This window comes from Bombina bombina, chromosome 6, assembly GCF_027579735.1.
Source record: "Bombina bombina isolate aBomBom1 chromosome 6, aBomBom1.pri, whole genome shotgun sequence".
Classification (NCBI taxonomy): domain Eukaryota; kingdom Metazoa; phylum Chordata; class Amphibia; order Anura; family Bombinatoridae; genus Bombina; species Bombina bombina.
Window position 1 is genome coordinate 1002502225 of NC_069504.1, and position 26388 is coordinate 1002528612.

At 38.1% G+C, this 26388-nt stretch overlaps 1 protein-coding gene across 2 annotated transcripts in view; it reads right to left on the reverse strand.

Moving 5' to 3' along the window:
* The window catches only part of LOC128664042 (putative uncharacterized protein DDB_G0292636), a 16321-nt gene extending 12181 nt beyond the window's left edge, over positions 1–4140 (reverse strand). The window contains exons 1-4 of one of the 2 annotated variants that reach the window (XR_008402917.1): positions 4126–4140; positions 3140–3355; positions 2823–2871; positions 504–637 (exon numbers count right to left, since the gene is read on the reverse strand). Coding sequence is in view for 1 of the 2 variants with exons in the window: in XM_053718697.1 (XP_053574672.1) it covers positions 504–637; positions 2823–2841 (153 nt within the window). In the remaining variant the exon portion in view is untranslated. Of the gene's footprint in view, positions 1–503; positions 638–2822; positions 2872–3139; positions 3356–4125 lie in introns of those variants that run through there. The other variant, XM_053718697.1, reaches the window with a different exon arrangement.
* Positions 4141–26388: the final 22248 nt, after the last annotated feature.

Sequence of the window (26388 nt, forward strand, 5' to 3'; positions counted from 1 at the left end):
ATTATCCTGTAAGTGAAGAGCATTGGAATGTGAAATATGTACAGTAAATATACAATAAAACACATATGTATACACATATAGACATGTATAAATATGAATTTATGAATAAATATAACAAATACCTTAAAATGTGAAATATTCATATTTCATGTCAGGTTAGCGCACTTGAGAAAATGCGATGAAGTTTGCGCGCGAGTAGGGTGTTAGGGTATTTTTTACTTTTCATGCTCCATTAAAGTCTATGGGGGAAAATGTTAACGTGATTGCGATATTGTAACTTTCGATATTTGTGTAATTCGGTATAGGGCTAGAGAAAACTTTTTACTTTCAACTTGTAATAAGCTCAGTATCTGATGTGCAAAAAAAGCCGCAGTCAAGCGCAGTTAGCCTGAGCATGAGTCTTAATTAGCGCTCCACTCATAATCTAGCCCTAAATAGGTTCTGAAGAGAACAGAGATATGTTGTATAAAATCTATCACTGCCTGACATCTTTCCAAACACACCTTTTTCTCCTTTTTCTTTTTGTCCTTCTTGTCCTTTTTATCATCTCCTTTCTTGTCTTTGTCCTTCTTATCTTTGTCTTTCTTGTCTTTGTCCTTGTCCTTATCTTTATCCTTATCATCATCCTTGCCAAACACTAAAACAGACATAATCATCAAAACACATATTACATACAGAAAAGGATATAATATTATATTGGAAATATTAAAGAGTCAGTCAACTTAAAAATTTGTATTGTTAAACAAAAGATAGATTTTACCTTCATTACCCATTCCCCAGTTTTGCATATCCAACAGTTATATTAATAGTAGACTGTAGACTGCCTCCTTATCTCAGTTCTTTTGACAGACTAGCATTTTAGCCAATCAGTGCTGACTTATACAGTAAATACTCCAGAGAGTGAGCACAATGTTATCTATATGTCACACATGAACTAACAAGGTCTAACTGTGAAAAACTGTCAAAATGCTCTGAGATAAGAGGCCACCTTCAATGGTTTCGAAATCAGTTTGAGCCTACCTAGGTTTACCTTTCAATAAGGATTCCAAGAGAGAAAAACAAATTTGATGATTAAAGTAAATTACAAAGTTGTTTAAAATTGCATGCCCTATCTGATTCATGAAAGTTTAATTTTGACTTGACTGTCCCTTTAATTATACCTATAGCATCTGTGGTATTAAAGAGATATTGCTCTATTATGTGGAAAAAGCAAATGAGTAGAAAGGAAGTTAATTTAAATGGATATTTTAGTAAAAATACAATGTAATAATTTAAATTGAATCAGTAAATACAATAGAATGGCATAATTAACAAATGCATAATGCATTGCAAAGGACAATGTAATAACACTTACTGTGAATTTAAAATAAACAGTATTTTTCCTACAAATGTTAAAATTTCCCTGCCCTCTGTATCATTTGACAGCCATCAGCCAATCACAGATTCATATGTGCATACATTTGTGAACTCTTGCACATGCTCAGTTGGTGCTGGTGCCTCTGAAAGTGTGCACTATTTGATAATGGACGTAAACTGTAAAGTCTCTTAAAACCGCATGGTCTATCTGAATCATGAAAGTTTCATTTTGCCTTAAGTGTTCCTTTAAAAAGATATTGTTGTCAAAATTGAAATGCTTGTTTGGAAAATTGGAATTTTTCCAATACATTTGTGGTAACTCTTACTGTGCACAGGGTATACAGAGCATAATGGAACTGTTTTTAACCACGTCGATGCTGTGGGAACATGATGAGCCATTTCATCATGCAGGAAGATCGCCGATCAAACGCTGTTTTCAGTGATCGTTGGTGGCCTAGTGGGCGGCACTCCCAGGCTTCATGGGAGTGCCAGTGATATCACAAAGGGGGCACAACCAGGAAGCTTAGTGTAGCTGCAAGGGAGCTGGATGGGATTCTTCAAACCCTTCAATGTCAGCTCCCTTAGCAGCTACAAACCTCAAAGACCCCTCATTTGAATGAAAGAGAATCGTCTGCTCTTTCAAATGGTGGTGGTCTTGGAGCAGTAATACACAGCAGATATTTTGATATATTTTTCATGTGCATAATTAAATGTTTTAATATATGCAAAATCCTCTGCATATGTGCATATTATGTTGATATTTGTACAGTGATGTTAGCGTCAACTATTTTCTTCTATTTGCTTTTTTCCTAAAAGAGTTTGTACAGAGCAAAATATGTTTATTTATTCAAACACAGCAGCTGCTGGGAGCATTGGTTTGTATTGAGTTTGTACCTTAGCAGTGATCTGTATTTAAATTAAGTTTGTTTTATTTTTTTTGCTAATTGTGACATTAATTGTGCATGTACTCAATACAAAATGACACAAATACTTTTTTTAAAAACATTTTATATGGTTGCTTTTTTGTTGTTGCTATTTTTGGCTACTTCCACAAATTAATATTATTTTATAAAAGTACTTGTATTTGCTGAACACAAAACAACATATTTTTGTGTTAGTACCTCACAGGAAAAATAGTGAGATTTATGTTTTAATGCATTGCGTGCAAAAGACTAAATATTAACTCACCAAAGGGGGGGAGGGGGCTGGTTTGACAAGTAGCTCAGCAGAGAAGGGATTAAAAGACTTCATTATCTTTACTGTATGTACAGATGTGACTGAACTTGTAGAACAGGAGGGCTGATGTATAATAGATTTGCTGCTAAATGTACTTAATTAATACAAAATATCCTTACAAATAACATATGCTTATTCTTTTGTTGCATGTATTTTTATATCATCATTATTATTTCTAATACTAGACATAAAAAACGAAATAATAAGATAAATAAGTGAACATAACTTACTTTTCATAATACCTGACATTTCTTTTTTTTTTATGCTCGAATTTCACACCTGGAAAAAAAGACAACATAATATAACCTCCATAGACATACTTTTTAAATATCTCTTTGTAAAGGTGAAGACATCAGACTTATGAATGTTAGGATAAATCTAAAGGAAAATCCCAAGTATGGAAGTTTACACACTATACACCTGGTGCATTCTCTCTCACAAACAAACACACACACACACGAGTGTGAATACACAAACAGATGTATAAAACTAAAAAGTGATAAGAAAAAAACCCAATTATAATATAGGAGACACAAAATGATGTTACCTTTGTGTAGTGATGAGAAGTTGTGTTGATGGTTCAAGCTGGGTTTTTTGTATTGTGCGTTGTCCCTCTCTAAATATATCCCAGCTGAGGGTCCTATTACACAAACGCCTCAAACATTGGTTATGACTCAGAATGGGTGTGTAATGCAGCCAACTCCCTCTAAAACAGGTAATACCAGCAGGTCAGCCTCAGTGGCAGATGGAGTTTCCCAATGTCCTGAGGGAAAGCATCTTGGTTTTAGCTCTGAACCGAATACCATATATTATGTTTATATCTATTTTCTTTCAACTGTGTGCAAAAACTCTGATGCATTAAATGCATATCAGAAATGTTTACTGCATATTAAGGTGAACACATGAAAATTAATTTGATCATCTGTGTCTAATGATTTGTTTTGAAAGCACAAGAGATGCACTACAGACAGATTAAAAAAAAAGAGAAATATTTTTGTGCACAAAAAAAATGTTCAGAATTATGCGAAAAAAATCCACTGTTTTCTCTCTAAGGCAAGTACGAACATAAACAAAAGCCCCATAAAGACTCTGACAATATATTTACTGTATATATATATATATATATATATATATATATATATATATATATATATATATGTGTGTTATTATTGTAAGTTTTTATGAAAATAACAACATGCTAATATTTATTAAAAAAACAATAAAAATGTGAGAAACCAGCATGCACACTTTTTTTCTTGTGTGGCTAGATTACAAATTTGTGAATATGCACAAATGAATGTCTTTTAATGCATAGTTTGAGTACATACTTAAAGGGATATAACACTTTTTCTTTCACGATTCAGATGGAGCATGCAATTTGAAGCAACTTTCTAATTTACTCCTATTATCATTTTTTCTTAAAGTGAAAGTAAAGTTTGCGGAATGAGTGCCGGTTTTTAAAAATCCTATTAAAAACAGGGGCACTTTCATTCATCAAACTTTACATTTCACTGGTTTTGTTAAAATACTTACCTTTTCTTCTTGAAAGCCGCTCCAGCGTTTCTCCAGCCCGTCGCAAGCCTCTTCATTTGTCAGCAATGATGATTCCGGCATCCTTCAATGACGGCTTCTCCCCCGGGGGAATCATTGCCTAAAGAAACGCTGTGATTGGAGGAAGGCCGGGATTGTCATTTCTGACGTAGGAAGAGGCTTGCGACGGGTGGGGGAAGCGCTGGAGCGGCATTTTTTTAATTTTTTTTTTAATTGAGGAAACATAACACACTATTACATACATGGCAAATAAAGGTACAGACAATATCTCAAAAGTTAGCACCATAGTAATACAATAAACACTAATCCTAACAGCCAAACTTTTCTGTTCCTCATTTAAATTTTAAAAGTTTGTTGCATCATCAAAGACATCTAGATCCACTGGTGGGCTACGTCCAAACATTCTTCAGGTATCACTTCAAATGCAATAGGATAATATCAATGAGCTTTCTGTAGTGGAAATTACTCTGATAAAGCTATCAGTCCTAGGCATACGCCCAGAATCAAGGGAAGCCTAGTAGAATGGGATCATAGACATCCTAAATGTGAAAATAGTAAGGAACATAAATGTAGACACTATAACCTTTCTTTATATTTAGGGCCTGAAGAGCCTTTCATTGTATATATGGGAGAAAGCTTTAATCAGGGCTCTTCAGGCTGGGCAAAGACTACAAAACTCTGCCAATAAAATAATGCGGAGGATAAGTTACTCATCCCTTACCGCATTGAAGGGGGGGGGGCGGAGGGGTGGAGAAGAGACTAGTATTATATTTCCCCTCAACTGCTGACCTGTGCAATAGATAGGTAACCAGTCTAGTTATGACGGACTATAAACGCATAAACATAGATACACCTTACACAATGGAGTCCATATAAACATTAGTACCTACTGTAGTTGTTGCTTCAGGACTATTTGAAAGCTATGCTGTAACTATTATATTCTGACTGCACTAGAAAAGATAGAATAGCAATGTAGTAGTTAAACACAGGCTAAAACTAGACACGGGGATACTAGCTAAGTGGACTCACAGTTATGTGTAATGGATGTTGACTCAAATTACCAATGCATCACTATAGGCATCACCCCCTTCTGTACATTTATATAATGCCAGGGTCTAGCTTTAAAAATGAAACACTCAAAACATCTCTTCGCAGCACAGATTCACACACTAGTCAGTAAGAATGCATTCAGACTTCAGCAAATATGTGAGAGAAGCAGTCTATAAATTAAAAGTAAATAACTTTCTACGGTAAAGACATAATAAAGGGCAGGAACAATTAGCAGTGTGGTACAAGATATTGTAGAGCATATTAAAGGTAACAAATATGTTTAGGTAACTAAGCATTTACAACTATTACCATTAAATCTCCATTAGTTCTACACATAATATAAACAACAAGAGGGCTCAGTTACAACATCTACACATTTTCATATATTAGTATTCATGAATGCAGATTCCTCGGTTTCACAACTATAATAAAGTTATTTAATGGGTCCAAGCACTAAACTTAATTAGGAGCGTATGAGATAGGCAAAATGTTATTGTGAACCAAAACGTTTGGCATCCATTGCCGCAATAAAATTGTCACCAAACTCCAGCTTTTATGCTGGCACAGCCAATCTCTCCGGGACCTTGGGAAGCCAGCACAAACAAATGTATAGCGGAGCGACTGCACTGCAAGTCCAGGCAGTGGAAAGAGAGAGCCCACCTGGCAGGGTAATTTGCCTCTGGAGTTGTAGCCTCCTGTTCGGACATAACCACGAACCCTTCTCCAGTCATCTCAGGGACCCCGTCTTCGGCGCTCCCCACAGCTGTTTGCCCCTGCAGGCACATATAGATCACATTTAGTTCCCGAGCATCGGCCGCACCTCCCAGGACAGAGGTATATGGTAAGTGTCCGCTGCTCCCGTGGGCTGGTGCGGTTTCTGAAGGGCAGGCTGTCTCCGATAGAGTATGTCGAGTGGAAGTCCCCTGGGTAATAATCTTGTGTATGCCAGGAGCCACAGCCGCTCCTTCATAAGACTCAGCGCTGTCTTCTTCTGCATACCGGTGTGTAACAATCAAAATAAGCCGGTCTAGTCTGCTCTTGAGATTACGGTCATACTGTTCAAAGAGGGCTAGGATAGCCATGTGGGAATCCTCCATGTTTGTACCACCTTGTAGCTAGGCCGCAATAAATTACCCCGACAGTGGGCTGTGAAAAAGCTCCCGTGTCTTCCTCAAATCTTTATAGCAGGCTCTTAGGTAGGGGTTTAGAGTACATCTCTCACTTGCTATGGGCTATCAGGTCAAAAAGAACCCACAAAATCCCTGTTGAAGCCGGGAGCTACTGCAGTGTGCGTCTAGTTACTTTGGCGGTTAGCTCCGCCCCCCGCTGGAGCGGCTTTCACAAAGAAAAGGTAAGTATTTTAACAAAACCAGTGAAATGTAAGGTTTGATGAATGAAAGTGTCCCTATTTTAAATAGGATTAATAAAAACCGGGCACTGGTTCATCAAAATTTAGATTCACTTTAATTCTCTTGGTATGCTTTGTTGAAGGAGCAGAAATGCACTACTGGTTTGTAACTGAACACATGGGTGAACAAATGACAATCAGTATATATATATATATATATATATATATATATTTATATATATTTATATATATATATATATATATATATATGCAGCCACCAATCAGCAGCTAGAACCCAGGTTCTTTGCTGCTCCTCAACTTTCCCAGATAAACCTTTCAGCAAAGGATAACAAGAGAATGAAGCAAAATAAAGGAAAAGGAGATTTTATTTGAAGATACTACACTCTTGTCTCTTATTAGCTATATTTTTTAACACTGGTATTTATTCATTCATTCACTCTTTTTTTTTTTTCTTTTTTTTTTTTCCTGCTTATTTCCTTTTTATTTAACAATAACCCATAAACATTAGAACATAACATCCTGTTTTCTTTAACATATATTGTTCATTTTCAATTGCAACAATATTCGATTCCCTTTAGGACCCTGAGAATTTAATTTGCAAACGCACTTTATTTGTATACGATTAAAATCTAAGTACACATTTTGTTATATATTTTTTATATACACACTTATATAATAACACTTTATAAACTGTTTCTCAAGTTGTTACTATTTAGTGTCAATTGTTCATTTTTTATATACGCTAATGTGTTTACGCAAAATAACACCGAAAATAACAGGTAGACATTGGTTGTTGAACCCAGCCATTCAGGACACAGCATATGCTATTTAAAATGGACAGAAAACCTAATGAGCATCTTGATAAAGGCCCAGGCGGCTGAAACAAGTTGATTTGCTCATACTGATCACCTATTTTATATTGGCATAGAACTGATAAGGTTTGGTAAGGTCTGGTAGTAGAACAGGTACATCGAGCTATTTAAGTAATATATAAATAGTCTCCATATGTGTAATCCCTGTCCCAGGATCTACTAGCTCACCAAAGCCGCTTCATATAACAAGCTGCAACTACTTATTTATCAGCTCTTTACACTACGAATCCACCTGACTCTGATCCTAACACCGGAACCACTTGCTAGTCAGATCGCGAGGTATTGTCCAACTCTGCCGATACACAAACAAACACCCGAGTCCTAGCATCAAAGTCATACGATCTACAAACTCTCAGACAAACTGAGACAGAGTTGCTATTATTTGGGACATTGAGGAACACTGTTACCACCACTCTAACACAGGCTATCTGGAACATCAATCACGGACATACCTAACCTTTGAAGTTCTTTCCGGAGTTTTGTTATGAATATCTGGGACTTTTAACTTACATAAGGACTATTATCAAACGGAAGTATATCCTTATCAGGTACCTTTTATTATAAGTGACCCAGTTTTATCTGTTTTTAACTTGCTATCTATAGTTTATTGTACCAGCTATTTTTAGCTGCACCTATTAACCTTTTTATGTAAATACTTACATTGCGAATTTACTTGCTATTTACAATTCATTATATCAATATGTATTCATTGTACGATGCCGGCATCTTCTCTCACTATGTTATTTATATTATTAAATAATTATTAAATACTATTTGTTTGACCTATCCTCCAATCGATACATCACATCTATTAAAGCCATGATTTTTAACACATCAGTGTATTCACATTCTATGATTTAATACACATTTACATTTAGTGATTTTTGCACTTATTAGTTTCTTTTTTATCACAATTTTTCAATCTACATGTCACAGAGTATTAAATTCACCTTAATCATTTGATTCACAGACACATTGTTTTTATTGAGATCTCTTTAGCTGTTTTAGCGCTATCCCTTTAACCTTTATCAGCTACATAATTAAGCAAAATAAATAATAGAAGTAAATTGGAAAGTTGTTTAAAATTGCATGTTCTATCGAAATCATGAAATAAACATTTTTTGGTGTCATGTCCCTTTAAAGTACCAGTAAATACAGTAGATATGCATAATCAACAAATGCATGATAGAAAGACAATGCAATAGCATTTAGTCTGATCTTCAAATGAGTAGTAGATTTTTTTCTTATACATTTCAAAGCTATGTCTATTTCAACCCCCCTGTTTTATGTGAAAGCCATCAGCCAATCACAAATGCATATATGTATATCCTGTGAATCTTGCACTTGCTCAGTAGGAGCTGGTGACACAAAAAAGTGTAAATATAAAAATAATTTGCACATTTTGTTAATGGAAGTAAATTGGAAAGTTGTTTAAATTTGCATGCTCCATCTGTTTCATGAACGTTTAATATTGAGTTGAGTGTCCCTTTAAAGGGACATGAAACCTTAATAATTTCTTTCATGGCTTAGATAGAGCATACAAGTTTAACCAGCTTTCTAATTTACTTCCATTGTCAATTGTGTTTAATTTTCTTGGTATCTTTTATTGAGGGAGAAGCAATGCATTACTGAGAGCTAGTTGAACACAACGGTAAGCCAAAGACAATAGGCCTATATGTGCAGCCACCAATCAGCAGCTAGCTTTCAGCTTCTGAGAATACCTAGGTATTCTTTTCAACAAAAGATGCCAAAAGAATAAAACAAATGAGATAAAAGTAAATTGGAAAGTTGTTTTAAAATGGCATGCTCTATCTAAATCATAAAAGAAAAAAATTGGGTTTCATGTCCCTTTAATGAAAATGTTATCAAATTTGACTGTGATATTTATTGCATTGTTTATATTTGCCACATGTGGGCTTTCTTACCCTCTGGGGAATTGCTGGGCATGAAGGAGACTTGAAAGTCAAAATTTAACTTTCATGATCAACTATAATAATAAAAAAATGTATTTATCCAGCAACCAAATAACACCAGTAGTACTTTTTTTTCCAGGATTGTTCAAAAGCAGTTACTGCAGAACACTATTGAGAGAGATGCAGAAGACCTTAGACAGATATAGATAATATAGATCATTGTTAAAGTTCCAATCTCCATGCAATATATTGTACACATCTAAACTAGTATAATATCTGATATCTAGCACTGCAGAATTTGTTAGCACTCTACAAATAACTGATAATAATAATTATTTTGTGATTGACTGTAGTAATGACCTAATGGGCAATGTTCCATGAAAACTTTGATTTGTGTGAGTCATTGGGCTAGATTCATGGAGGCTCATTTACACTGCCTAGAGTTCTTGTTGCCAAGGCATGTACAAAATTAATTGAGGCTCACTTAACCCCTTAATGACTGCAACATACCCTGTACATCAGTGGTCATTAAGGCATTGTGTGGCTATAATAACAGGGTTCTTGCCGTGAGTGGCAAGACCGTGCTATTAGGCCCTTCCGCCATCCGGAAGGCTTGCTAAAATAGCGTGCATTATTAAGAATGGCACTGGTCATTAAGGGGTTGAACTATCTTTTCTATCTGATCCTGCTATTAACATCTATAGGAGTGTTAAATGGCCAATACATGATATCTTGCACATGAACCACTAGCAACACAGAAAAACAATAGTTACACCTGCAACACTTTGGAAACACATTTACCAAAGAGGTTCTGTGTATGTAATTGTTAAATACTTGCATATTTTGTTGTTTTAATGTAATTTGCCTTGGCAATCTGAAAGACAAGAATGAGGTGATGACCATGAGCGTTGTGAGGAGTTCTCAAGGCGTGGTCAGGATTTTTCACCCACAAGCTTGTCCCTCTGAAGTATCTCATCTTGTCGTCCTGTCTCACTATTTTAAAGCTTATGAGATTGTCTTGTTTATATTTTTATTTTTTTGATCTTTTTATGTTTTCTTTTGCTCATGTTAGAATGGATGTTGTTTTCTTTTTGCTTTTATTATCTTGTTTTGTAATATTTTTAAAACATTTTTGCAATGCTGGTATGCTTGACAGTGGAATTTATTCTATGCAGCAGGAAGTTAAAGGGACATTAAACACTTTGAGATGGTAATATAAAATGATAGATTGTATATAATAAAACAACTCTGCAATATACTTTCATTATTTATTTTGTCCTCTTTGCCTGTAATTCCATTCTGAAATTGTGAGTTTTTCAGTTCCTGTTAGAAATGGAAGTGCAGAACACTGTTAAATCCAGCACAACCATTGGCTGCACACTCTAATGACCTATGTATAACTGTCCCTAATTGGCCACAGCAGAGAAGGTAACACAAGTTACAACATGGCAGCTCCCAGTGTTTTATAGACACTAAAACTTTACACTTTTTTTGTCACTTTTTAAACAACTAATGAAACTTTAAAAAATACATCTACATGTTAGTCATGGACTAATCTTTTCTTTTAATGAATCATTCTATCTAGCATGTATGTAGTGTTCAATGTCCCTTTAAAGGACCACTAAATATAGTAGATTTCCATAATCAACAAATACATGATAAAAAAAGACAATGCAGTAGCACTTAGTCTAAACTTCAAATAAGTTTTAGATTTTTTTCAGACAAATTTCAAAGTTTTGTCTATTTCCACTTCCCCTGTACCAGGTGACAGCCATCACCCAATCACAAATGCATATATGTATATTCTGTGAATTCTTGCACATGCTCAGTAAGCGCTGGTGACTCAAAAAGTGTAGATATAAAAAGACTGTGCACATTGTGTTAATGGAAGTAAATTGGAAAGTTGTTTTAATTTGCTGCTCTATCTGAATTAAGAACGTTTCATTTTGATTTGAGTGTCCCCTTAAATGACCACTAAATACATTAGAGTTGAATAACTAACAAATACGCACTAAAAAAGACAACGCAATAGCAAATTTCAAAGTTAATCCAATTTTCCCTCCCCATATATCATGTGACAGCCACAAGCCAATCACAAAATGCATATAGATATAACACTTTCTGAGGCTCCAGCTCCTGCTGAGCATATGCAAAAGTGCACAGTATATAGTATATACTATATACTGTGCACTTTTGCATATACTCAGCAGAAGCTGGAGCCTCAGAAAGTGTGCATATAAAAAGATGGTGCACGTTTTGATAATGGAAGCATATTGGAAAGTGTTTTTTTTATTTGACTTTAGTGGCCCTTTAACGGTTCAAAGATAAAGCAGATTTACGGATTTCATTGGCGCTGATCTTGCAACTTGCTACTCTCACAAACGGCTGTTACAAATCTCTTTACATTACATGATTTTTGAACAGTGAAGTTGCAGCAAGTTTATTCAGTGAGATATTAGTTCCACAAACATATTGTTGTACAACTTATTCTCAATTAAGGGTTTCAATTAATTTTAATTGAGAGGGTAACAGTTTTCCATAAAGTGAAGTTCAGTTTCCTACCCATTAATTGTTACAAACTGAGTGAATTAATTGGCTTGAACTTGAAAATATATTTGTTGTAATTAGGGTTGCTAACTTGGCCTTGTTTTCCGGGACACTTATCAGTTACACATGCTGCAGGGTGTGCAGAGGGGAACAGGAATTGCACCCAGCACAAAAATAGTGACCCTGGACAGCACTATTCATGTTCCTCCCTGCACACCCTGCAGCATGTGTAACTCATAAGTGGCTGAGGTGGCAACCCTAGTTGTAATTGTGAATTTAGTTTAGCTCTGCACAGTCAGTTAATCAAGAATGTAGTTAGGTGCCAGGAGGATTGTATCTTTGGACATTTCCATAACTAATGTGGTGAAAATGTATTTGGTAATAAATATTAACACAATGATTTAACTTCAGAAATTGTGTTTTTTTTTACTATCTTGATTTACAGAAAAATACAACTCTGGGAAAAATTCTGAATGACAATCATTCCATTGTCTCTCCAGTGTATAAAGTGTTCTATTAAATAGACATTAAAGGGACATTAAACACTTTAAGATGGTAATATAAAATGATATATATATATATATATAAACTCATTATACTTTCATTATTTATTTTGTCCCCTTTTCCTGTAACTCCATTCTGAAATTGTGAGCTTTTCAGTTCTTGTTCAAAATAGACATTCAGAACACTGTTATATTCCACACAGCCATTGACTGCACACTCTAGTGACCTATTTATAACTGTCCCTAATTTGCCACAACAGAGTATGTATGTATGTATTGGGTACTTGTAAAGCACGGCTAATCCCCTTTAAGGGTCTCAAGGCGCTGCTCATTTTATAGACCTCGGAAGGATGAAAGGTCGGGGATCGAACCTGCAACCCTTGGGTTCAGCCACAGTGCCTTAGCATGCTGAGCTATCTGTCCGGAGTAGGTAACCTAAGTTACAACATGGCAGCTCCTATTGTTTTATGGACACTAAAACGTTACACTTATTTTGTCAATATTTAAACAGCTAATGAAAAGTTTAAAAATACATCTACATCTTACTCTCAGACTCATTTTTTCATTGAACGTATTAGCATTTTATACATTTTTGTAAGCATTTATACATTTTATAAGCATATTACTTAGGATCAGATGTGATTGCACTTTTGCAACAACTCTCCTTCAGATACCTGCAGCGTAACCTAGGCTTTTAGTGGTCAATGTCCCTTTAATAAATACTTTATACCAGTAACATAGTAGATGAGGTTGAAAAATACAGAAGCCCATCGAGTTTAACCTATACAAATCAAATATACTTACAAAAAAGCTCCAGTTGAGCTTAAATTATATCCCACTTAAAGATGACCCATTTAATACAAGCAATCATATTCACGAATTATGTTTCTAGCCAGAAATATATCCAAACCATTTTTAAATGTATCCAAGGTATTGGCATTCACTACCTCCTTTGGTAATAAGTTCCACATTGGCATTCCAGATGTTTTAAAAGTACATTCCCATGATGCTTAGGCACTCTGCAGTCTAATTGAGCAGCATGGGAAATTTTGTTCTGAAACATCAGGGGTGCCAAGCTTATCCATCGCTGGTTCTAGAGAACTTAAATTTTAAAAAGAGATAGTACTGTATGATGCTGTATGGGTAACTTACTTGTTATTACTTCTATATATCTTATATATTTAACTTGTAATGATGCTGTATATAACTGATTTGTATGCTGCTTTATATATCTTACTGTATATATCTTTAATGTACAGATGTTTATAAGGCATAAGATAATATTGTAGAAAGGATCTTGTTGGTATAACAAGGGTATTGAAGAGATTCAACATCCTTTAAAAAGAGATAAGGACATATTAGTCATTCTAGCTGTACAGAAAGACAGATATCCCAACCTGCAAAAACTCATTTCAGGGAGGTGGCTTCACCCGCTACTGCGCCGCCACCACCCCCCCACCCGTTATATATTGGACACCTTGAAACCCTAAATAAGATAGAGACTTATCATTAAAGTATCTTCCCACTAAAGTCATAAAGTTGCTTTATTGCACTCCCACATACAACAAACCTATTTTCCAGTGATCGTACGCTTGTTGAATGCTTAAATATTTTAGAATACGAAGTTTAATTACGTGCAGTAAATAAGGTAGTATTTGTGTTATTATTTTATTAAAATCAGTTGGGGACTTTTTGGTTACTGAAGCATGCCTTGAGGCCTCTATAACGTCCCAACAACTAAAGGCATCCCTTAAAGAAACACTTTTCCGGATTTGGGCCACATTGGATCATGGTACTTGGAGTTTCAGGGAGATTGCATTCCATTTGCTGGCATCAGGGAGCCGCTATTACAATCAGGGAGACTACCTGAACTTTCAGGGAGAGTTGGAATGTCTGGAAAGATGCTGAAGATAGTATGATTTCTCTGTACAAATAAGACATTTTTCACCAGGTATACTGTGTGCCAGATAATACAGGATTGTACAGCATATCTTGGCAGCATAAGAAGTTTAGCATGTGGGAGGTATTTTACATACTCCTGCAACAGGGTCAACACATACTTAAAGTACCACCCGAAAGCCTCAGAGAACTGCTGGTCTGAAGCAGAATTGCACTGAGCCAATCAGCCGCACTAGTTGAACAGCTAATTGGTTCAGCATCAGCTTCCACTCAGAACCATTAGTTCTCTGCAGCCACAGACAATTAATCCAATCAGCAGCGCTTGTTGCACAGCTTGATTGTATAACCAGTACTGCTGATTGGGTCAGCGTCAGTTTCCACTTAGGACCAGTAGCTCTCTGCAGCTTCAGAGGGGTAGTTTAACATTACCGTTGTGGGGGATGAACACATCGATTTGCAGAGTCAATAGTGATAAAATTATAGGGATAGTAAACCCAAAAACTTTTAAAATCTTTTTTCAAACTTCATTATGTATATTAAATATTTCAAATAAGTACCTGTTAAATGTTTTTATACGTGTTCTAGTTATTCCAAATCAAAAAAATGTATTTTGCCAAACCCATTTTTATCTCATTATGTGGACCCTATAATGATGTTCTACCTAGGTAGAAACATCATGGCGGCTCGCATGCGCACATAATTATTTTAATAGTAACGGATGCGCATCTTGACCCAACATTCCTAGCGTCACTATGCTGGCACAGGAAGCGGAGTGGACTTCATAATAGTGACGCTGATGTTGGTGGGAGTGGCGCACCAGAGCGCTGAACATTTACGGAGCAGAAGCATAGTTATCTGTTTCTCTGCTAATGAGCAAGTTGATTTCATCTTAGTTAAAGGAAGTTAACCCCTAGACTAACGATCATTTTATTTAACCCTTAGAAAAACGAGCATGTTGTTTGATTCTTATGATAAGGCAGACAACCCATATAGTGAATAACCAGCAATTAATTTTAACCCCTAGACTAACGAGCAAGTTGTTTTGTTCTTACAACGGATTGATGATCGCTGGAGCTACAAAGTTTAAAACCAGCAGCAACTTCGGATGTTAATAATCACTTTAGTTGCATCCGAAGTTGCTGTTGCTTTTAATCTTTGCAGCTCCTGCGATTAATCCATTGTAAGAAGAAAACAACTTGCTCGTTAGTCTAGGGGTTAAACATAATTGCTGTTTAGTCACTATATGGGTTGTCTGCCTTATCATAAGTAAAAAAACAACATGCTAGTTTTTCTAGGGGTTAAAAAAAATGATTGTTAGTATAGGGGTTAACTTCCTTTTACTAAGATCAAATCAAATTGCTTGTTTACCTGGCGGTACTTATTATACTTACCTTGAGCAAATTAAAGTATAAGCCCCTGTAGTATGTGGGCACTACTGACATTCTTATTTGGTCTGCGCATGCGATTGAGCAGAATTTCGAACATGGCCGCTAATGAGTTTTCCCTTACACAATCAGTGCGCATGTGAGGTTTCAATATAGAACGTCCTGTTAATATTTAAATGAAATGGGCAGAAACACTTGCCTTTTGGATGAGGATGATCAATTCATGTTGTATAAACTCTGCTTATTTTATTGGTGGTCGTTATATATATATATATAAACCAGACGTGGACTCCTTGCTCAGTGTGCTTAAAGGAATATGGCTACACCTCACTGACGAGGCCCAATGAAGGCTGAAACGATCGTCTGGAGTTGCTGTGTTCCTTGTTCAGAGAGGAATTGCCTAGTATTTCAGCACTGGACTGACCATAATAGGTGGGATCATCATCAGACTGATATACTACAGGAAAGTTCTACTCTGTGAAAAGCATTACTGGGCTAAAAAGCTGCACCCAGGTGGTAATTCACCATAGAACAGGCTAACAATGGTATTGAGCTGGTTGTTCGTTCCTCTGAGTGTGCGTCTCTCTGTGTGTGTACATGTACAGTATATATTAATATGCAGTAATTGTGAAGTGTGTGATAAACAAAATGGAGTTAGTCAGCATGCTTAACATATTGTCCAGTACAGCTTCAGCGACCAGAATTGCCTAGTGGAGTGATATAATACAGTGGGGAAAAAAAGTATTTAGTCAGCCACCAATTGTGCAAGTTCTCCCACTTAAGAAGATGAGAGAGGCCTGTAATTTTCATCATAGGTATACCTCAACTATGAGAGAAAAAATGTGGAAACAAATCCAGACAGTCACATTGTCTGATTTGGAAAGAATTTATTTGCAAATTATGGTGGAAAATAAGTATTTGGTCACCTACAAACAAGCAAGATTTCTGGCTCTCACATACCTGTATCTTCTTCTTTAAGAGGCTCCTCTGTCCTCCACTCATTACCTGTATTAATGGCACCTGTTTGAGGTTGTGGACAGGTGTCTTTTATACTGATAACAAGTTCAAACAGTCACACTCCCAACTCCACTATGGTGAAGACCAAAGAGCTGTCGAAGGACACCAGAAACAAAATTGTAGACCTGCACCAGGCTGGGAAGACCGAATCTGCAATAGGCAAGCAGCTTGGTGTGAAGAAATCAACTGTGGGAGCAATAATTAGAAAATGGAAGACATACAAGACCATTGATAATCTCCCTCGATCTGGGGCTCCACGCAATATCTCACCCGTGGGGTCAAAATGATCACAAAAATGGTGAGCAAACATCCCAGAACCACATGGGGGGACCTAGTGAATGACCTGCAGAGAGCTGGACAAACGTAACAAAGGCTACCATCAGTAACACACTACGCTGCCAGGGACTCAGATCCTGCAGTGCCAGACATGTCCCTCTGCTTAAGCCAGTACATGTCTGGGCCCGTCTGAAGTATGCTAGAGAGCATTTGGATGATCCAGAAGCAGATTGGGAGAATGTCATATGGTCATATGAAACCAAAGTAGAATTGTTTGGTAGAAACATAACTTGTCGTGTTTGGTGGAGAGAGAACACCATACCTACTGTGAAGCATGGGGGTGGCAACATCATGCTTTGGGGCTGTTTCTCTGCAAAGGGAACAGGACGACTGATCCGTGTACATGAAAGAATGAACGGGGCCCTGTATCGTGAGATTTTGAGTGCAAGCCTCCTTCCATCAGCAAGGCCATTGAAGATGAAATGTGGCTGGGTCTTTCAGCATGACCATGATCCCAAACACACTGCCCGGGCAATGGAGTGGCTTCGTAAGAAGCATTTCAAGGTCCTGGAGTGGCCTAGCCAGTCTCCAGATCTCAACCCCATAGAAAACCTTTGGAGGAAGTTGAAAATCCGTGTTGCCCAGCGACAGCCCCAAAACATCACTGCTCTAGAGGAGATCTGCATGCAGGAATGGGCCAACATACCAGCAACAGTGTGTGACAACCTTGTGAAGACTTACAGAAAATGTTTGACCTCTGTCATTGCCAACAAAGGATATATAACAAAGTATTGAGATGAACTTTTGATATTGACCAAATACTTATTTTCCACCATAATTTGCAAATAAATTATTTCCAAATCAGACAATGTAATTGTCTGGATTTCTTTCCACATTTTGTCTCTCATAGTTGAGGTATACCTATGATGAAAATTACAGGCCTCTCTCATCTTCTTAAGTGGGATAACTTGCACAATTGGTGGCTGACTAAATACTTTTTTCCCCCACTGTAGAAGTATTTGAAATAACTGACAGTATCCAATCTGGTTGCTGGTGGAGTCACTGTAAAAAAATATATCTGTGCAGAATACAAATTGCTGGTTTTGGTATTTCCAGCAGTGGATAGAAAAGATTTGTGTAGAAGTTGTATGTCAGAAAGTGACTACTGAATGCTTGCACAGAAGAATCACTAATCCTTTCATATATTAGATAATAAATATGTTACATTAAACAAGCTTTAGAGATATTTAATATGTATAACTGAGGGAAGGAATATTTAAGCTTTTGCTGTCCTATCACTCTATCAATGAATATAGACTGATACATTAACATTTGAAAACAATTTAAAGCACATTTATAAACATTATCAGGAAATTGAATTATATGGTTTCCAGATTTCGTTTTATCAATGTGATTACCAGGGTCAAATCCGTCTGCAGTATGTTATCTTTCCTTTTATTGGTTGGCAGAGAAAAGTCTACCAGCATGAAAACTAAAAGTTGATTCAGCACAGAAAAACCTTTTTGACCACACATCTAAGCATTTTAATACATAATAGGAAAAACACAGACACAGGAATGGGTGAAAAAAGGCTGCAGCCCGCATTTATTAATTTAAATTAAATGAAGTTAAACTTTATTAAAAACAACTATACTTCACTTAAAGGTGCTTGCCCCAATCCACATCACGTGCCTTCCACTGGCACTCCGCCAGGCATGCCCCCAGCCATAACCTCTCCCCATACATGAGGAGGTACCCGCAATAATTATTTAAACTTTAAGGCTAGCACCCCGCAACAGCTGCGTCAACCATTTAAAAAAGGGGGAGGGAGGGCCGCTTCCTCCACAGGTCTTCTCTCTTCTGCTGTAAAAACGAAAGTGAGCAACGGCTCACGAGACCACGCCCATACGCCTAGAGTGAGGTCATTGGCCCCTCCTCACATAGGCATTCATCCGGGCTTTATTGACCACACATCTAGGCATTTTAATACATAATAGGAAAAACACAGACACAGGAATGGGTGAAAAAAGGCTGCAGCCCGCATTTATTAATTTAAATGAAATGAAGTTAAACTTTATTAAAAACAACTATACTTCACTTAAAGGTGCTTGCCCCAATCCACATCACGTGCCTTCCACTGGCACTCCGCCAGGCACGCCTCCAGCCATAACCTCTCCCCATACATGAGGAGGTACTGGCAATAATTATTTAAACTTTAAGGCTAGCACCCCGCCACTGCTCGAACCCCTTTCGAGCACAAACCCACAGGGCTAAGGCTTTTTTCACCCCTTCGCTAATATTAAAGTTAAAAAGGTGGAGTCCGATTTCATTAAGGTGTACACCATCCTTCAGGAAGAAGCATTTACCTGATTCCCTTTCAAATTCCACATGCCGAATTCCAAAACCACCCATTCTGGAAACAAAACTAGTGATCGTCCTATTGACCTTTTTCCTTGACGAATCCAATCTCTTCACATCCCATGCTGATCTCCAGCATAACCTGCAATGTCAGACCAAACTATAATAATATGAGGGAATAACTCTTTTAACCCATTTTATAATGTCAATCAAATTTTCTGTGCCATGAAACCTAGGTCATTACCCTCAGCATGAACAACTAGAATATCAGGCGGATGAAAAAGCCTAGCCTAACTAATAACCTGACCTAAAACCTGATCCCATTTCATCCCTCTAATTCCAAACCATTTAATTAAAACTTGATCAGAAGAACAGCTAAGTTGAGTCCCTGAATCTTTGACTGAAGCCGCTTTTCTCGCCCAATATACATATGAATGGCCCACGATCCAACAGTGAGGAGGACCTGCTAAAACAAAGAGACTATAACACTAAATCTGGCCTAACGTATAACTTAAAACAGTCAGATTTCCACCTCCCAATCTTTTTTACTACACCATCATTCAAACCCAAACTGCTTGCTTCTGTTGCTGCACCAATTCTGAAAGAATGGCAACCAAAATCTCTCCCGTCCACACCAATCACCGTCAAAGCTTTTTTCATAACCGATTCAAACTGAAAACGAGACAGGAAAGACCCATCTTCATGAATCAACAAAGGGCTACCAACAATACCATTACGAACAAATAAAAACTCCCTAACTGCCGTAACCGGGCAGCACACACCCCCAATCTCACTCAAACTAATCCAAAAACCCTTACCCAACTGATCAGTTTAAGACTTTCTTAACCATAAAAACACCTCATGAGGATTCACCACCACATCCTGATAATATAAACCACCACAACTCCAACGGTTCGCAGCAACCAATTCCGAAATTCTAAATACCCCAAAAAACTCCAGCAAAAATGCCACTCTAAAAAACAACACTTCGAAACGAGAAAACCAAACCTCAGGTAACACTCTAACTAATCTTTCCAACATGGAAAAAAACAAGGGTCGTCTTTTATCGACTGCTACCCTGCCCCAAACCAAACTTCTCACCGCCATGCGAACACAAAAGCTTTTTGACAAGTCGACCCAACCCAAAAGCTTGAATAGAAAGGATAAAGCAGCCATATTACGCTGAACCATAGATTTTGACATATTTCATTATCCTCATTATTCGCCAAAACTAGCTTATTGAGCCATTGAACCCACACTGACACATAGGCTCTCCAAGTACTTGGAGCTAAAGCTCCCCTCACCATCTTCAACATTCTTGGAAACTCAGATGCCACATTTCTTCTGGGCAAGGAGAACCGATCCTTTCTGCATTTGGTACTGCCTCCCGGAATCTCTGTCACTGAAAACGAGAAAGAGCGTAAGCCCCCACATTCTCCTTTCCAGGTACATGAACAGCCCTAAAATACACATTATGCTTCAGGCATTCAAAAACAAACATTCTGTGCAACCCAACCACTGGTTTAGAACTGGATGAAAGACGGATGATAGGGAAAACCACCCCCATATTATCAGAATGAAAAACAACCTTTCTGTTTTCAAATTCAACACCCCAAACTTTCAAGGCTACAACCAACGGAAATAATTCCAAAAAGACAAGATTTTTTGTCAAACCTGAAACAGCCCATGCCTCCGGCCATGGGCCAGCACACCATTTACTCCCGAACAGGGCTCCAAAACCATGCGCCCCCGAAGCATCAGTAAATAAATGTAGCACACTGTTCAAAATCTCAGAAGCCTGAATCAAAGATCTACCATTGAAATCTTTCAAGAAAGCCTTCCACACCATCAAATCTTCCTTCACTTGAGCAGATAAACGAATCCTAAAATGAGGAATTTTTACTCCAACAGTAGCCAATCGCCTTCTGCAAAAGATTCTGCCAACTGGAATGATCTTACAGGCAAAGTTCAGTTTACCGACCAAAGACTGAATCTCTCTTAAGGACAGCTTTTTTCTCATGAGGGCCCATCGATCGAACAAACCAAGTCCCGAATCTTATCTTCAGGAAGCCTGCATTCCATAATTGCAGAGTCAATACATATACCAAGGAAACTAATCACAGAGGAAGGGCCTTCTGTCTTTTCACCAGCTATCGGGATACCAAAATCCCTAGCTACCGCAAGAAAGGAATACATCAGAACATGACACGAATCCTTCCCTGAAGGGCCCACAAAAAGGAAGTCATCCAAATAATGGATGACCGATGACAGCCCCGAAATCTGTTTGACTGCCCATTCCACAAAACAACTGAATTTCTCAAAGAAAGAAAAAGAAATAGAGCAGCCCATAGGTAAACATAAATCCACAAAAAAGGAGCCATTGAAAAAACAGCCCAGCAGATGATGGCAAGAAGGGTGAACAGGCAGAAGCCTGAATGCCGATTCAATATCAACTTTTGCCAACAAGGCATTAGGACCAGCTTCTCTGACCAAGTCCAAAGCCTTATCAAAAGAAGCATATCTGACCGAAGATATTTCAGGATCAATACCATCGTTTACCGAAAAACCTTTTAGAAAAGACAAATGATGAATTATCCTAAACTGATTTGGAACCTTCTTAGGAACAACACCCAAAGGAGACACTCTTAAATTTTCAAACGGAGGGACGGAAAAAGGACCCGCCATTCTACCCAAAGAGACCTCTTTTTGTATTTTTTCCGCCACAACACCAGGAAAATCAACCGCAGACTTTAGATTACCTGAAAAAACAGATTCAATACCTTCAATAAAAGGAATACAAAAACCGTCACTAAAACCCTTGCGCAGGATTTCCGCATCAACTGCCTTACCCCTCCTATTACCGTACAATTTTAACCAAGACGCCACCCTTCCTATTTTCAGTGGTGTCCTGGCTCTGAATAACTCCATCTCCTTTCGAGAAGGATTTAGCTTTTTTAAAGCATTTGGAACCTGAATGGATTCCGCCACAGAAAGAACACTCATGCTTGTACTTACAAGCTGTTCCGAACTTACAGGTCCCTTCGTTGAACTGAAAGCAAAGCCCTTTTCTGAAGGCCAATGCTGAAGATGCCGTAGAGGGGGCACTGTTTCCACCCCCCAATCCCCAAAAGGGCTGTCCAGACCTTAAAGGAGTCATAAGCACCAACCATATGCCCATGTCCCTGTCATCCCATCTCATTTCCGGACGAACAGCCATACGCTGACAGAACTGCTCATCGTATTTCCACCAGGCGAGACCGTCATACGTACGGCAGGTGCATGTGATCTCATCTAAATAGCAAAATAAAGAATAACATAACTCTGGGTTCTTTTCTCCCACTACGCTAGCCAAAATGCAAAACGCTTTTGACCAATTAGAGGAAGGTTTTAGGCAATTTCCTAAACCTTCTCCTACACTCATCCTCTTCTTTTTTACCCGATTCACTCTTGGCATCATCCTTAATATCAAAAAATTGAAAAACAGGAAGAAGGGAAAATATTTCCACAAACTCCCGCCTCCAAATCTTTTCTTTTACTTCCTTGGACAAATGAATGCCCAAAGGACCGACCGAACATAATCATGGGCGCCTAAAAGCTTGGTCAGAGACCCTAAACTGACTGACCACACTCGAATTACCTGACAACACAGAACTAGACCGCTCCAGGGGACCACCCCCAGAGGCCACATTCTGGGATACCCAGACACAAATGGGACCGAAGGGCCAGCACTAGATTGATAGCCACTTTCCAGCTGAGAAACAAGCTCTTTTAAATCTTTCAAAACCACATCACACCTAGCATCAGGAATGCTCTCATTAGGCAACAAAACACACCGATACTCTCACCTGCATTACTGGGAACCTCAGAGGCCTCCCTTGATGTGACCGTTTCACTCCTTGTCTCCAGACGCACTGATTCAAGGCCCTGCCTCAGACTCTCTTTCTCTTTGTATCTCCTTCTCTCAGGGGTTATGGACCTTCTGGATCTCCCTTTTTTCCTCAACTGTCTATCCAAAGTTCCCCAAACTGAAGTTTCTGCTGTTTCCTGACTCTTTCTGTAATTTATGGTCGAACGGGATCTGAGACTGAGAGGATGCGTAATCCCTGTTAGCTGACCCTTTAACATTATCAGCTAAACTATCATCCCTAAATCTCCTATCTAGGCTTGCTCTGCCCAAAGACTCCCTAGCCCTGGCTTCTACATTAGGCCTAGCTCCTGAAACAACATAATTTATGTAAGAACTTACCTGATAAATTCATTTCTTTCATATTAGCAAGAGTCCATGAGCTAGTGACGTATGGGATATACATTCCTACCAGGAGGGGCAAAGTTTCCCAAACCTTAAAATGCCTATAAATACACCCCTCACCACACCCACAATTCAGTTTAACGAATAGCCAAGAAGTGGGGTGATAAGAAAAAAGTGCGAAAGCATATAAAATAAGGAATTGGAATAATTGTGCTTTATACAAAAAAAAATCATAACCACCACAAAAAAGGGCGGGCCTCATGGACTCTTGCTAATATGAAAGAAATGAATTTATCAGGTAAGTTCTTACATAAATTATGTTTTCTTTCATGTAATTAGCAAGAGTCCATGAGCTAGTGACGTATGGGATAATGACTACCCAAGATGTGGATCTTTCCACACAAGAGTCACTAGAGAGGGAGGGATAAAATAAAGACAGCCAATTCCTGCTGAAAATAATCCACACCCAAAATAAAGTTTAATGAAAAACATAAGCAGAAGATTCAAACTGAAACCGCTGCCTGAAGTACTTTTCTACCAAAAACTGCTTCAGAAGAAGAAAATACATCAAAATGGTAGAATTTGGTAAAAGTATGCAAAGAGGACCAAGTTGCCGCTTTGCAAATCTGATCAACCGAAGCTTCATTCCTAAACGCCCAGGAAGTAGAAACTGACCTAGTAGAATGAGCTGTAATCCTCTGAGGCGGAGTTTTACCCGACTCAACATAGGCAAGATGAATTAAAGATTTCAACCAAGATGCCAAAGAAATGGCAGAAGTTTTCTGGCCTTTCTAGAACCGGAAAAGATAACAAATAAACTAGAAGTCTTTCGGAAAGACTTAGTAGCTTCAACATAATATTTCAAAGCTCTAACAATATCCAAAGAATGCAACGATTTCTCCTTAGAATTCTTAGGATTAGGACATAATGAAGGAACCACAATGTCTCTACTAATGTTGTTGGAATTCACAACTTTAGGTAAAAATTCAAAAGAAGTTCGCAACACCGCCTTATCCTGATGAAAAATCAGAAAAGGAGACTCACAAGAAAGAGCAGATAATTCAGAAACTCTTCTGGCAGAAGAGATGGCCAAAAGGAACAAAACTTTCCAAGAAAGTAATTTAATGTCCAATGAATGCATAGGTTCAAATGGAGGAGCTTGAAGAGCCCCCAGAACCAAATTCAAACTCCAAGGAGGAGAAATTGACTTAATGACAGGCTTTATACGAACCAAAGCTTGTACAAAACAATGAATATCAGGAAGAATAGCAATCTTTCTGTGAAAAAGAACAGAAAGAGCAGAGATTTGTCCTTTCAAGGAACTTGCGGACAAACCCTTATCTAAACCATCCTGAAGAAACTGTAATATTCTCGGTATTCTAAAAGAATGCCAAGAAAAATGATGAGAAAGACACCAAGAAATATAAGTCTTCCAGACTCTATAATATATCTCTCTGGATACAGATTTACGAGCCTGTAACATAGTATTAATCACAGAGTCAGAGAAACCTCTTTGACCAAGAATCAAGCGTTCAATCTCCATACCTTTAAATTTAAGGATTTCAGATCCTGATGGAAAAAAGGACCTTGAGACAGAAGGTCTGGTCTTAACGGAAGAGTCCACGGTTGGCAAGAGGCCATCCGGACAAGATCCGCATACCAAAACCTGTGAGGCCATGCCGGAGCTACCAGCAGAACAAACGAGCATTCCTTCAGAATCTTGGAGATTACTCTTGGAAGAAGAACTAGAGGCGGAAAGATATAGGCAGGATGATACTTCCAAGGAAGTGATAATGCATCCACTGCCTCCGCCTGAGGATCCCGGGATCTGGACAGATACCTGGGAAGTTTCTTGTTTAGATGAGAAGCCATCAGATCTATTTCTGGAAGTTCCCACATTTGAATAATCTGAAGAAATACCTCTGGGTGAAGAGACCATTCGCCCGGATGCAACGTTTGGCGACTGAGATAATCCGCTTTCCAATTGTCCATACCTGGGATATGAACCGCAGAGATTAGACAGGAGCTGGATTCCGCCCAAACCAAAATTCGAGATACTTCTTTCATAGCCAGAGGACTGTGAGTCCCTCCTTGATGATTGATGTATGCCACAGTTGTGACATTGTCTATCTGAAAACAAATGAACAACTCTCTCTTCAGAAGAGGCCAAGACTGAAGAGCTCTGAAAATTGCACGGAGTTCCAAAATATTGATCGGAAATCTCACCTCCTGAGATTCCCAAACCCCTTGTGCCGTCAGATACCCCCACACAGCTCCCCAACCTGTAAGACTTGCATCTGTTGAGATTATAGTCCAGATCGGAAGAACAAGAAGCCCCCTGAACTAAACGATGGTGATCTGTCCACCATGTCAGAGAGTGTCGTAAAATCGGTTTAAAGATATTAATTGAGATATCTTTGAGTAATCCCTGCACCATTGGTTCAGCATACAGAGCTGAAGAGGTCGCATGTGAAAACGAGCAAAGGAGATCGCATCTGATGCGGCAGTCCTAAGACCCAACATTTCCATGCATAAGGCTACCAAAGGGAATGATTGTGACTGAAGGTTTTGACAAGCTGATATCAATGTTAAACTTCTCTTGTCTGACAAGGACAGAGTCATAGACACTGAATCTATCTAGAAACCTAAAAAGGTTACCCTTGTCTGAGGAATCAATGAATTGATTGGTAAATTGATCCTCCAACCATGAACTTGAAGAAACAACACAAGTCGATTCGTATGAGATTCTTCGAAAATGAGAAGACTGAGCAAGTACCAAGATATCGTCCAAATAAGGAAATACCAAA